The following is a 14,022-nucleotide window of genomic DNA, read 5'->3' on the forward strand; positions in this document are numbered from 1 at the left end:
GCTCAGTGGTTGAGCATCAACCTGTGAACCAGGAGGTCACGGTTCAATTCCCGGTCAGGGCACATGCCTGGGTTGCAGGCTGGATCCCCCCTAAGGGGTGTGCAGCAGGCAGCCAATCAATGATTCTCTCATCATAGATGTTTCCATCTTTCCCTCTCCTTCCTCTCTGAAATCAATACAAATATATTTTTTTTTAAAAAAAGCAAAATTTGAACACAGATATACTGAAGGAAGATGTCCACGTGAAGACACAGCCACAAGCTAAGGGACATCAAAATGCTGGCAAGCAGCAGAAGCTGAGGGGCCCGGAACCGACCCTCCCTAAAGCTCCAGGAGGAACCAACCCCGCCGACACCTTGATTTCCGGCTTCTGGCCTCCAGAACTGTGAGAATAAATTTCTGTGGTTTAAAGCCACCCAGCTGGGGTACGTTTTTGTGAGCACCCTAGAAACTAATGCAATAGAGGAGACACTTGGATAATCTGCTGGGGAAGATGAGTCTCACCTCCTGAAAGCCAGATTTTGATTCTGCGGCACTGACTGGGTCCCCACCTGGGGCCTGGACACACGCTACACAGGTGCTCCTCGTCACAACGTCACGGGAGGAACTGTCCTTGCCTTTGCTCACAGTCCAGGCAACTGAAACTCCCAGAGATGAGTACCTGGCTCAGTCACACCGCAGGAAGTCAGGGGCTGGGGGTCCAAACCTAGGCCTCTGATGTCAAGTCCAGGAATCTCTCCATGAACAGTCAGTGCTTAGAACATGGTTAATGGCTTAATGATTGTGAAACGTCAGCACATTAGAAGTCAATACTGGGGTCCTTTAGCAATGCCCCTGTTCCCACCCGGGTCCCCAGGACACCACTCTGCTCCCCTCCACGTCCCTGACTATACTCCATGTTCAAGTCCTTTTCAGGGCTCCAGATATCTACATACAACCCGAGGCAGGCTGCGAGGGGCCAGAGCTTCCGGAAATGCTAGCAGCTGCTTCTGGAAGCCTGGGGAGAAGGCAGAACCAGACTCAAAGTGGGGGCGCCCGGCCGGTGTAGGTGTGGCTCCGTGATTGAGCGTCGACCTATGAACTAGGCCGTCATGGTTGGTCAGAGCACATGCCCAGGTTGCGGCCTCGATCCCCAGTAGGGGGCGTGCAGGAGGCAGCCGAGGGATGATTCTCATCATGGATGTTTCCATCTCCCGCTCCCTTTCTCTCTCTTAAATCAATAAAAACATCTCTTTAAAAAAAAAGTGTCAAAATAAGAAGGAACCTGTTTCTGAAACTGGGGTGCAAGGCCACACTCAGGAACTGGAGGCACCTGACTGGCAGCAGAGGCCCTGGGGAGGGTTGGGAACAGAACTGCCAGTTTTAAAAAGTGCCCAGCTAAATTCCAGTTTCAGATATACGCTGAGTAACGTTTTAGTGTTGCATGGGACATAGTTAAACTAAACAACTTATTTCTGAAATTCAAATTTAACTGGGTTTCTTGTATTTTTATTTGCAAAATCTGGCAACCCTACTTGGGAAGGAAAGAAGGCACGGTAGGAGGACGGAGAGAATAAGGTCCGAGAACACAACCCCCAGTGTTGGGAGGTGACTTCCCCGAGAGCCCCGGAGGCCGTGGGAAGCCAGTGGATAGGGAGCAGGCGCCTGTGCTGGCAGACCCATGGCAGAGGCCTCCCTGGGGAAGTGCAGGCGCCTGGTCCTGCCTGCCCTAAAATTCTGGCCAACAGCGAGGGCAGATTCATCTCCAGCAGCTGGGTGACCTATGAACCCCTTTGACACCTGGAACCCTATACTAATGAGGGAGAGGTAAACAAGGAGAGGGTAGAAACCTGGGGGTCTGGCCACCTACCCTGGAGCCACTCCACACTGGGCTTGGCAGGCCCAGCGCTGGCAGGGCAGTGGGAAACCAGGCTGAGTGGGGGACTTGGACTGTGCCCCAGGGGTCACGGGGGCTGGCCTGGAGGAAAGTGGAACTGGGACCTCAGTAGAGTGACCGGAATAAGCTGAGACCCTGAGAGGCCCTGGCTGGGAGAGGGAACGTGGTTGCAGTGAGGACAAACTTTTCAAACTCCGCCCTGGGGCTGGACTTGGGGCTGGACTGGTGGTGTTAGAGGAGCTCTGGGATCCACATGCATCTCATAGGGACAGCGGGCTACAGCAAGAGTCTGCAGGGAGACCCCTAGCCCCTGCAGGTCAGCACCAGCCACCTGGCACATGGGGTGAGACCTGCTCTTTGTAGGAAGGTGGTCTATCCCCAGGAGCCCTGGAACTAGCGCCTCCCGCGCACCCCCCCGCCCCCCCCGCCGCCGCCCTCCTCCCTCCCTCCTCCACCACAGAAACTCACCATTAAGTCAGGCAAGAAAAGCAAACTGTTTATTTACACCTCGGTCTGTACATTAGTTCCCGAGGGAGCCCGCCTCTGAGAGCCTGCTTCTTTTTGGCTGGAAGCAGGCTGGAGGTGGAGAGCTCGGGACCCTGGCTCACAGCCTTGGGGCCTCACCCCACTCTCCCCACCCTAGGACCTGGAGGCAGAGGTCTCACCTGAGCCCGAGGGCTGAGAGCTAAGCCCGCTTCCAGATGGAGGCTCCTGGGGCTAAAGACTCAGGTGGAACCCACAGAGAGTCAAAGCCATCAACCAACCCTTGGACCTGAGGCCACACGTGCAACTTATTCCAGTGGAACCACCTCCCTGCCCCCCACCACCAGGAGACCCAGCCAAGAGAGCGGTAAGAGCTGGGATGAAGGGAGCCAGCAGGCTGCGAGGGCGTCTGCAGCCACCCCCGGTCTGACCTCGGTCCCGACATCAGTGGGGTATTTAATGGCACCCGGGTCTGAGCACCTTCGGCAGATGAGGGAGAGCTTGGCAGTTGTTAACGGCAGGCAGGGCAGCAGCGAGAAGCCTCTTCCTTCTGCCCACCTGTCCGCAGCTGTTCTAGACACCAGATGGCAGCAGCTTCCCCGGGGGCGGGGCGTGCATCTCTGATGGGCCCACGGAGCTGGCAGACTGGGAACATCCCTGCCGGGCTGAAGCCCCAGGTTGGGAAGGTGCACTCTACTTCCTATAAATATTGACACTAACACAGGAGAGGTTTGTGGGAGAAGTTTACATAAAGCCACCCTTTCTGCTGTGCGAGGCTTCTACACTAGCGGCAGGCTAGACGAGGGGCTAAGTGAGCCCGACCCCCCAAGCGTAAGACCATAATGGAAAATTCTGTACAAGTGACCGACCACGTCTGCACGGCTGAGTGCCTAAGGGGCAGTGGAGCCTGGTCCCTGCGGTGGGCGAGCTGGGACACTGGGGGAGCAGGCCGGACGTGGCGGAGGCACGCGGACACGAAGTGCAACACTATGTACACATTTACAGGCTCGGGAAGGGCCAGGGGAAACGGGAGGATGTAGAAAAGGGGGCAGTGGCAACGTGGCGAGTCCTGTACAGGGGTGACAGGGAAGAAAAAGGCACAAGGACAATGACCCCAAACCATGCAGACAAAACGCAGCCTGTGCAGCACAGAACAGCGGGTCCCAGCGGGAGGCTCGGGCTCCTGAGACAACACCACTTAGATCCTGCAGGGGTGACCCTGGGGTGTCACTCCCAGCCACCCCTCCTGGGGGGCTTGGGGCAGGCATCCCCCCGTTACAGTCACAATGGGAAGAGAAGCACAAGGTCGGAGCAACAAAATCATGGCGCATCAAGCTTCACCAGGGTTTACACTTTTAGAAACAACTTTTTAGAAAGTAGTCTATTTTTCCAGGTGGGCAGCCTTGGCGTTGTCCTGCCATGCAGGTGGGCAGCCGTGGTGCTGGCACCCCCTGCTCCCTGACCTCTCATGCACACACAGAGCAGGCGGGCAGGACCCAGAAGTCCCAGGGTCAGGGAAGGGGAGGGACTTGCTCAGAGTGGCGGGGAGGGCATGGCCCCCTAGCCTGAGGCCCCGCAGCAGGCATGCCTGTCTCCCAGCCTGAATCACAGGCCTGAGGGGCTGCCTCCTCACAAAGGAAGAAAGGCTGGGAGATGAGAGTGCGGAATGGCCCTCTCCTCAATCTAAGAACCACCTCAGGCCTTTAAAAGAGTCGCTGCAGATCTGCTGGGACAACAAAGTCATTTCCTTGGCCTGGTGACCATCCAAAAACTTGCCGTTTCCAATCACATGTAAAATTAGCCTTCAGGTTTAAATCTGCTAATGCATTACACACCCCCCAAGAGCGCAAAATGAGGGCTCATTTCTCCCACGCACAGGCCCCAAGAGTCCTTGGAGGCCTTTGTCCCTCATTGCAACAAAAGCGCCCACACTGCCCTCCTGACGGGCCAGGAACCAGACTCACGGGTGCAATAGCACCTGGAGCCTCCTGATTGTGGGCTGCGTGTTGGTCTGGCTACTCACAGGGGAGGAGCTGGGGCAACCCTTACCAGCCCAGGGGTAAACGACCCGAGGCAAAACCCACTGTTTCTGAGGCTGCTTGTCGGCTCCCTGCCACTCCGTCCTGCTCCTCCTTCATCCCCACTCCCACCACCCACTGACTGCGGGCACCAGGCACACCTGCCCACTCGTGATTGCTAACCCTCAGGCTGGTGAGAACAGCTGGATTCGCCAGTTCCTGAAGGCATCTGGCCTGGCATCTTGGGGTCAAGGGATCTGCTAACTTCTTGCCATCCGAAATCACCTCAGGAAAACCCACCAACCGCCCAGCAGGAGACGTCCCTGGTATCCAGCACCTAGATTAAGAAGCCTGACAGCCACTTCCTCCCTGGCCCCGGCCAGCAACCTTCCAGGACAGGCCCTAGCCCCAGGCTGCACATTAGCAAAACCTGGGGAGCCCTTCCAACATCTAGACACCTGGGCCACACCCAGGACAATTAAACCCCAACTTGGAAAGGGGGGTGAGGGGACTGTCAGCCCCGTCAAGAGAATTTTAAAAATCTCCCCGGGCGTGCTAATGCCCAGCCAGAGCTGAGAACCACCCTGTCAGGTTCAAGGGCTTGGGAAGGTTCTCGAGCTTTGTGTTCTTAATAGGTCAGAAGTCAAGTCAAGCTAAAGAAATGCCCCTCTTACAATTTGGCGAGAATCTAACACATTTAAAATAAAACATCTTGTCGAACTCTGGTCACGTCAAAGTCATTTTTTTTTACTAGAACTTTATTTCTTATACCTTCCCACAGAGCGGGGCCTCTGTTCTATTAGATTCTGTAGATAAAACTAATGTGCCGGTTCAGTGAGTTCTGTCTGGCTTTGAGTTGAGTGCAAGGACAGGCCAGTGTCATATAAAGTGGGCGTCTCTGCAGAAGCCCCGCTAGGGCAGTGGTCGCCAACCGGTGGTCCGTGGACTACCGGTGGTCCGTGAGGTCCGAAAGGTTGGTGACCGCTGCTCTAGGTAGTGCTGGTCCCTACCTGGGTTTAGCAAAAACCAAAACCCACACAGGCCACCCAGGCAAATCACAATCACCTGGGGAAATTTCAAACATGCCGAAGCCTGGGCCATATCCACACCCATGAAATCAGAACCTCTGGGGATTTGGGCCCATGATCAGAATTTCAAAAATCTCCCCGTTTTAATTATGTGCCAACTATTGCGTGGAATATACTTCTACTAAAAATTATGTTGTTCTCCTGAAACTCAGAATTAACTGGGCATCCTGGATACTGTTCACCAGTACTGAGAGCAGGGCAGGACTCTCAACCTGAGAACAAACGAGGGAGGAGGAGACACAGGAACAGGGCAGACAGACCCTGAGTGAGTGCAGCTCTGGGACCTGCCGTGGCTGGAGGGCTGGGGCCGCGAGGCACCTGCCCTCCTCAGGGTAGCTTTCAAGCACAGAAGAGCTTTTTAAAAAGTGTGATCTCAAAAAGCCAATTGGACAGACGAGGTCTTATACAAGGTATTCTGGCTGATGTCAGAAGGCTGGATTTAACTCGAGGTGTGTGTTACATGGAATTCAGCCTCGTTTTAAAGTCCACCCTCTTCCAGAGACCCCACGCCCCAGCACCAGGTCCTGAGGGCCTTTCGGACGCGGTGCTTCCTCGGGGAGTGTGCCTGTGGCGCCCCCTGCAGGACGAGGCACAGAACGCTGCGGGCTGACTGCTTTTCCCGCCCCTTTCCCCATGGCAGAAATCCCTTCCCACATTGTGACTGCAACTCCGGCAGTGGCAGCCTCCCACCTCCCTGCAGCTAAAGAGCTTGTCAAGTTTTACACATAAAATGCTCATCCCTGGGGCCAGCCCCCAACAGACCAGGCCCAGGACCTGGCCGGCTTCTCTGCGGGACTCCTTCCAAGTAAAACCCAGACCAGAGCCAGGTCCTGATTATCTTTCCTTTCCTTTCATTCCTGGCCACTCCTTCCCATTAGCAAGTTCTCCAGAGACCGGCTCCCCAAGCTTTCCTTCCACCCCCACTTCTCAGACCCGTGGGGTGGGGGAGCGATCCCGAGGAGACCAGTGTCCTAACCAGTGTCCTAAGGGGTTGAGAAGCTCCCAGATCAAGCCAGTGCAGCCCCGTTACTTGCAGCATGAAACAAACCCCACACATATGCTCGAAAAGAGATCACACAATCCAACCAGAGCAAAAGCTGACGCGACTGCAATGAAGGTGGGTCGTGGCCACAGCCTGCCTCTGTGAGCAGGGAACCCCCAAGTCCCCAGGGCCCTCTTCACCCTTCACTCCCCTACCTTCCCGGCATACTCCCCTTCACTTCCTCCCCAACATGCCCAAACTTTCCCTTTATACTAGAAGTGCTAATGAAGGCAAACTTCAGGGGGGAAAAGAAAGACCATCCATGTTTATAGATTTGGATTGAGGAAACGAATCAGCCACATAAAATGGAGAACCACTGGGAAAACTCAAAGGAAAAGTACCCGATCTACTCCCAGCTGCCCGGAACAAAAGATCACATTGAAAATCCAGAGTGTGAACTCCCACGCGGACGACTAAGGTTGCCCTGAAACTTCCCCAACTGTGTCTCCTGCCAGGACAGCAATTGTTTCCCACTGGCCGAGGACCGAACGCAGGTGTATTCCTAAAAGTTGGGATGCCGGGGTCTCCCTGCCTCGCTGAGCCCAGCCCAGAGGCCTGGCCCTGAACATCCGCGCCCACTGCTGCTGTCCCCAGGCTGCGGAGAATGCAGGGTGGTGAGCAAGGCCCACTGCCAGCCCAGAAGCAGCTGACGGTCCATCCCGGCTTCTCTTTGGAGATGCAGCCAGCGGGAGGAACCTGGTGGGGAGGTGAGCGTGCTCCTCCTCGAAAACCACGTCTTTGGTTGCCCGATGCCAACACCTGCCTGAAACACCCCGTCCCTCAGCCTCCTTCTCCTTCCTTTAATCCCTGCACGTTGCAGCCAAGTGAAGGCTGCTTATTTTCATGGTCTTAAAAAACAAACAAAACACAGGAAGGGAGAGGTCGGAGCAGGGATGGGGAGTGCACGGAGGACGCTAAAGATACCGAGGATTCTCAGAATGAAGGTGGCTCAGCAGCAAGCCCCAGTCCTTCGGACACACGGCGCACAAGCATCGCAGGGGCTGCCATGGGGAGGGGGCTGGTGGGGGCCTCTCCTCATGTTCCCCTAAAAGCCACTTCCTCCTCTCTGAGCTCCAGCACCTGGACTTCAAAGGTGGCTACAGAGGCTGGCGAGGCCACCCGTTGGACATTTGAACTCCTAGAAAAGGTCATAACTTGGCTCCTCCTCCCAGAAGGAATGGGCGGGAGAAAGAGCTGTCTCCCCAGAGTACTTGATCCTCACCCCCAGAGGTAGCATCATTTTATCCAGTATCTGCAACACAAGCTTCCAGTTCTTGCTATTACAGTCACTCCTGATTGCAGACCTTGCCCCCCGCAACCCCCAGGATGCTCTGCCCCTGCAGAGGGACCACAAAGTGCACATGGACAGCCAACAGCGCCGAGTCACCCCCAGCCACGGCCCCACGCTCACCCCTCGCTGTGTGCTCAGTGTCCCACATCCACACCAGTACACATTACATGGTGGCCAGAGATACGTTTTCAGTGTGTGTGGGGGCCCAGTTGGGGCCGCATCCTCAGGCAGGGTCTGCCCTTTGGTCCTGGGGTCCCAAGGCCGCTGCAGCCAGCCCCCGTCTCAGTGTTTGATCTCGAGGATGGAGGGGTTATGGTCTAGGATGGCGAGGATGATCTTGTCCATGTACTGCCGCAGCCGAAAGTTGATCTCCTCCTGCTCCTTGAGGGCTTCCATGAGCTGATGGTAATGGGAGAGGCGGTCAGAGGCTGGCCTGGGCGAAGCCAGGTGCCCGGGCTCACAGTAAGCCAATGCCCAAGGACAGAGCTCAGGAGACCCAGGCAAGGCAGCCCTAAGACCAACCTCAGCACTCAGTGCCAGGACACGAGTCTAAAGCCTGGCTTGACTCACACACAAGGAGTGTGAGCCATGCAGATGCCCAGGCCCACCCCCAGAGATCCTGACTTGACTGGTCTGTGGAGGGCCCCAGGAATGGGTAAGTTTTTGGTAAAAGCTGAGAACACTGGCCAAAGGCATTTATAATCAAGACTGACACCCAAAACCCCAGGGCCCTGAGACTTGTCAGGTTGTTTCTTCAGCCTGGAATGGCCCCCTTGCCACCCCCGGCCCTGCCACTGCCCCTCTCCGGTCAATTTCTGACAGTCCTTTTGGGTGTCACTGAAATGCTGCATCTCCCCAGCTCACCTGGGAGCTCTCCGAGGCCAGGGGGCCCAAGCACAGGGTAAGGGGTTCAGTGACTGTCTTAGATTTGTGTTTAAATGTAACCGGAGTAAAAAAAAAAAAAAAAATGGAACCGGAATATTTGGAGACTTGAACTTTTATAACTGTACCCGGTGGGGCAGGAAGAGGGGGCTCTGGTGCTGGAGGCCTGGGTCCCTCCCCCTCCACAGGCTCGGTGACCCTGTGTCCTGGCCTCCCAGTCTGTTCAGACAGCCCCCGAGTTGTCAGAAGATGAAGTGAGGGCATACTGCCAGCAGGTGCTCCGGAAGGGCTCGTGCCCGGCCCTCCTGGCTTGGAGGAGGGGAGTTACAGACCCCCTGGGCGACATGTTAATGAAATCAACTGGCCATTTCAGCACATCTGTGGCTGAACTGAGACTCAAGCTCCAAACCGGAGCTCCTCCCACCACCTGCAGAAAATCGGAGCCGATTAAACGCTCCCGCAGCTCTGCCCTCACTCAGGGTCATTGCAGATGGGGCCTCTCTGGGGCCAGGCCTGGTCTGCTTTCCCTGCTCTGGGCAGCCTGGGGCTCCACGTTGCAACAATTGGGGGCGGGGCAGGGCTCAGAGGAGGACCGGCCCGAAGCGAGAGCAGGAGTGAACGGGCACACTACCTCATCGCGCGAGGCCGTGTCGATTTCCGAAGCCAAGGACTGTGCTTTGGTCTGGGTGGCAAAGAGGCTCTTCGCTTCGTAGAGGCTGAGGCTCAAGATCTGCCCATTCAAGTCGTCGTTCTGATCCCTCAGCTTATGGTTCTCCTGTGAGGAGGGCAGAGGCACTGTCAGCTCCGGAAGCATCCAGAACCCACCTGCCTGCATCCAATCACCTGACTCCCACCAGTACCCTCCCCTCAGGCAGGTGTCATGTCAGGACCCTATCAGGGGTCCTCAAACTTTTTAAACAGGGGGCCAGTTCACTGTCCCTCAGACGGTTGGAGGGCCGGACTATAGTTTAAAAAAAAAAACTATGAACCAATTCCTATGCGCACTGCGGGCCCGGGACGAGTCGGCTGCTAAGCAGGACAGGTAGCGGCACCCGGCGGGCCGGATAAATGTCCTCGGCGGGCCGCATGTGGCCCGCGGGCCGTAGTTTGAGGACGCCTGCTATAGATGATATGGCTGCTGCCAGGCTTGGGGGGGGGGGGGGGGGACGGGCTGGGTCCTGGGAGGTCAAGGGGTTCTCAGAAGTCACAGTCCTGCTCGGGGAGCCTGGTTTCAGGTCACCCCTTCCTCCCTGGAGGTGCATGAGTCAGAATGGAGCCTCTGAGGCCCTGTGTGGGGACACTGCCCACCCATGGCTCCTCCAACACTGGCCCTCGGGGAGGAAAAGCGGTGCCCTGGGTGTCTGGGCGGGCAGTGGCCCCTCTCCTCAGCTCCTCCTGTAGCCGGGCTCCGGAGTCCTGCTCTGGGAGCTCTCCCCAGGCGCAACCTCACTCCAGACCCCGCCCGCCCATGCGCTGCCCAGACCCTTCACCAGCCCCATGCTCAGTCAGGGGTCCTCAAACTGCGACCCGCGGGCCACATGAGGCCCGCCGAGGACATTTATCCCGGCCCGCCAGGTGCCGCTGCCTGTCCTGCTTAGCAGCCGACTCATCCCCAGCCCGCAGTGCGCATAGGAATTTGTTCAGTTTTTTTTTTTTAAACTATAGTCCGGCCCTCCAACGGTCTGAGGGACAGTGAACTGGCCCCCTGTTTAAAAAGTTTGAGGACCCCTGGGGCTTCTAAGGACTCACACCTGAGACCCCGGGCACCCCCTGGTGGATGAGAAGAGCTGGGTTTAGTACTGCTGTGGGAGGGCGAGCACCAGCATCGGCTGCCTTGCTGGACAGAGCCAACTCAGGGGTATAATTTGTATGGCGCTCTCCCACCCCAGGCCAGGCTAAGCGAGGGGCTTCAGCAGCCATCACTCCCTCACTTGGTCACTGCCCGTCCTGGTCCCTCATCCCCGACCCCTGACGGGTCTCCGTTATAGGGGTGCTCCCAGAAACGTTATGAGATGGGTCTGCTGGGAGACCCCACAGAGGGAGGCACTACTATTCGGGTGGGGGGAGTCTCATTCTCCACCCCACGTGCCCAGGACAGAAGAGTGGTGTCTGCTTCTTTTTATGGATGCCAAGGAAAGCCCTGGAAACTTCCCTCAGCCGTGGCTGCCTTGCCTGAGCTGAGAGATGAGGGCGAGCAGCCCTGACAGCCAGGTTGTTGAGTGGAGCAGGCAGCAGTGTGTGGGAACCCACCCCTGGGGCCTTGGGCACCTGATCCCGCCGCACTGACACTCCCAGGGCGCACCTGCTTGAGTCGCTTGATCTCATGCTCCAGCTCCACCTCGCGGGCCCTGGCGTTAAACTCGCCCAGGCCGGAGGATGCGCTGCGGCCCCTGCCTGGCCGCTCGCAGTCCAGCTTGTACATCTGCAGGTGCTCCAGCTCCTTCCGCAAGTCCTCGATGAGCTGTGTGGGAGAGAGGCTGTTGGTGGGAGCAGGGCAAAGGAGGGAACCTGGAGCCCTCTGGCCCGGGACCCACCTCCTGCGTGGCCTCCCGCTCCTTCTGGAACTCGAGGCGATTCTGCCGCAGCTTGTCCATCACGCGCTTGTACAGGTCCATCTCATCCTTGAGCCGCAGGCTGGTGTCCTCCAGCCGGTCGGACATGCGCTGCCGCTCCTGGGGCCGGGAAGACCAGGTCAGCGAGGAAGGTGCCTAGAGGGGCTCACTGTGCCCCGGGGCTTCCCTGAGGATCTGTGTCAGCCACCTTAGGCAACCAGACCAGCCCTCGAGACAGAGCCCTCCGCGTCACACTAAAGAAACATCCAGATCCCTAGGAAACACCAAGGCCTCTGCCGTCCTTCTGTGATGCCAGATGAAACTTGGCTAGAAGGTGGCAGCCCTAGCGTTTAGAAAGTAACCTTTTTCTCCAGAAAATTTAGAAAATCAGAAATATAGGAAGACAAATTATTATTCATATTTTATTGCCTTTTTTTTCCTATGGCAATTTTATTAGAATTTCAGAAACTAAAGGCCTTGGTTGGCCACACTGCCTCTCTGTGCATTTGGCTCCAGGTCCAAGCCTGAGAGGTGCCTGCACCTGCTGCTCACCTCGTCCAGTTTCTCTGTTTGCGACTTGAGCCGCGTCACTGTCGTCCTGAGCTCTGTGTTTTCCTCCTCTAACTGCTGCACCCTGAGGAGAGAGGATGGAAATGTCAGAGGTGGAGCTCATCTTGCAACTGGACAATCTGCAGCAATCCTCTGCTACGTGGAGGAGGAAAGGTACCAGAAAGCAGGAGAGAGAATATAAATAATTATTTCAAATGATAATACAGCCTTGAGCTTCCTGTCATCCAAGGAAAAATGGTAAAGACACTAAATTATTTTTCTGTTTTTCTTGATTCACTCGTTTGTGAATAAGAATGTCAGATTCTTTTCACATGCACCCTTAATGGCCTGAAACGAATAAGGGGGCATGTTTTTCTCCTAAGACAGTGGTCGGCAAAGTCATTAGTCAACAGAGCCAAATATCAACAGTACAACGATTGAAATTTCTTTTGAGAGCCAAATTTTTCAAACTTAAACTTCTTCTAACGCCAATTCTTCAAAATAGACTCGCCCAGGCCGTGGTATTTTGTGGAAGAGCCACACTCAAGGGGCCAAAGAGCCGCATGTGGCTCGCGAGCCGCAGTTTGCCGACCACTGTCCTAAGAGGAAGTCTTCTGTGGTTGTCTGATAGGGCCCTCTGACTGGAATCTGCAATTTGAAGGCAATGGCCATATTTGTCTTCTGTTGTCCCCACAGCATCTCACCAGGGCTCTTCCTCCTGAGAGCTCATCCTCTGACACCCACAGGAATTATTTCCAATAACATAATCCTCCACGCTAGCATTCACCAGGAACTGTCCTGCCTCGACCCCATGAAAAGACCGTCCAGGTGCCCGGGTAGGTGTTGCCTCTTTGTTAATCCTCACCTGGAGATATTTTTTCCATGGATTTTTCCACAGAGAGTGTAAAGGAAAGGAAGGGTAAAGAGAGAGAAAAACATTGATGTGAGAGAGACTCGTTGATTGGTTGCCTCCTGCATCTGCCCCAGGAGAGGCCCGCAGGACAGGCCAGAAAGAAATTCAGACATGCACTCTGACGAGGCCACCTCATGGGGAACTCGAGATGGTGAAGGATGTGAGGAACAAAGCACCCCCATGAGTCTGGGAGCACTGTCTGCATATTCTATATGAACAGCGCCCCCTGGAGTTGTGCAAGGGGCATGAGTTAGGAGACAGTTCCCAAGAGGGCTGGCTTTCTGTGGTTTGGCCTTTGGCCCACACTCACTGTCCTCTTCCACCACCTGTTCCCAGACACCTGGCCAGCCCACCTGGCCAGCTGTCAGAAGCAGAAAACAGTACCACTTAATGAGGGATCAGCCTCCAGAAACAGATGCAAAACAGTAGCTTCGAGACATGAGTGAAAACTTAAATGAACCCCTGGTGATAAAGCTAACAAAGCGGGTCTCAGGCATAGAGGAGTTAGGAGGTCTCGCCCGAAGTGTAGAGGGGCACCAAGTGCACGAGTGCCCTTTGGCCCCGCCTGGCCTCCGCAGGCAGGGAAGCACCTGCTGCCAGCCATGAGGGGCAAGGTGGGAGCCCACCTCCCAACACACCCTCCACCCCTAGGTGGCCTAGCAGACACCAAGAAGGCTCAGCCTGGACACTGGGGACTGAGTGCAGGACAGCTGTCTGCTCTGTCAGGGCCCAGGAGGCCTCCCCGGCCCGGGTCAGCAGGGAAGGCAGCCCTGACCAGGGACATCAGCACAGCCCTCACCCATTAGCAGTGTCTGATGTACATCAGCTCACCTACCCTCAGGCAGGGAGGGAGGGATGACAGGTGAGGAAACTGAGGCCCCGGAAAGTGACATAGTGCGTTCCAGCTCACGGAACTGATGGGTGACCAGCCCCGAATCCCAGGCCAGCACCCCTCTCCCTGCCTGCCTCGGGTTCTACCGTCTCTACCAGAGGCCCCGGAGCCCTTACAGTGGCCCAGTTTTTCCAGTTCCCTTGGCTGTGGGCCCAGGGTGAGTGAAGACTGACAGCAGGGGGAGCTCCAAGCCTGGACATTAGTCTCAACCCAGGAATCAAGGCAACAATATCGGTTTGGGGGCTTTTTACCCAGACATGTGCTGTTTCCCGTTTTACCTGCTGTGACCATTCTTTGACACGCCTCCTAGAGAACATGTCACGTGTTCAGGTATCAAAAGCAGAATTGCCAGGACACAAGGCCTCCCCTCTGGCTGCTTTCCCATCTCTAAAATGGGGACGGCAGCACCTGCCCCACAGGCTGTGCCAGGAGCGTG

At 56.1% G+C, this 14,022-nt stretch overlaps 1 protein-coding gene across 2 annotated transcripts in view; it reads right to left on the reverse strand.

The window, feature by feature from the left end:
- Positions 1-7,709: 7,709 nt before the first annotated feature.
- Positions 7,710-14,022, reverse strand: part of RAB11FIP4 (RAB11 family interacting protein 4) — a 105,400-nt gene continuing 99,087 nt past the window's right edge. Inside the window, exons 9-13 of one of the 2 annotated variants that reach the window (XM_080682163.1) lie at positions 11,785-11,866; positions 11,215-11,352; positions 10,983-11,141; positions 9,312-9,455; positions 7,710-8,197 (exon numbers count right to left, since the gene is read on the reverse strand). In XM_080682163.1, the coding sequence (XP_080538289.1) occupies positions 8,081-8,197; positions 9,312-9,455; positions 10,983-11,141; positions 11,215-11,352; positions 11,785-11,866 (640 nt within the window). In that variant the 3' untranslated portion in view covers positions 7,710-8,080. The remainder of the gene's footprint in view (positions 8,198-9,311; positions 9,456-10,982; positions 11,142-11,214; positions 11,353-11,784; positions 11,867-14,022) is intronic. The other variant, XM_080682162.1, reaches the window with a different exon arrangement.

The sequence above is a fragment of the Plecotus auritus genome (assembly GCF_963455305.1).
Source record: "Plecotus auritus genome assembly, chromosome: 7".
NCBI lineage: Eukaryota > Metazoa > Chordata > Mammalia > Chiroptera > Vespertilionidae > Plecotus > Plecotus auritus.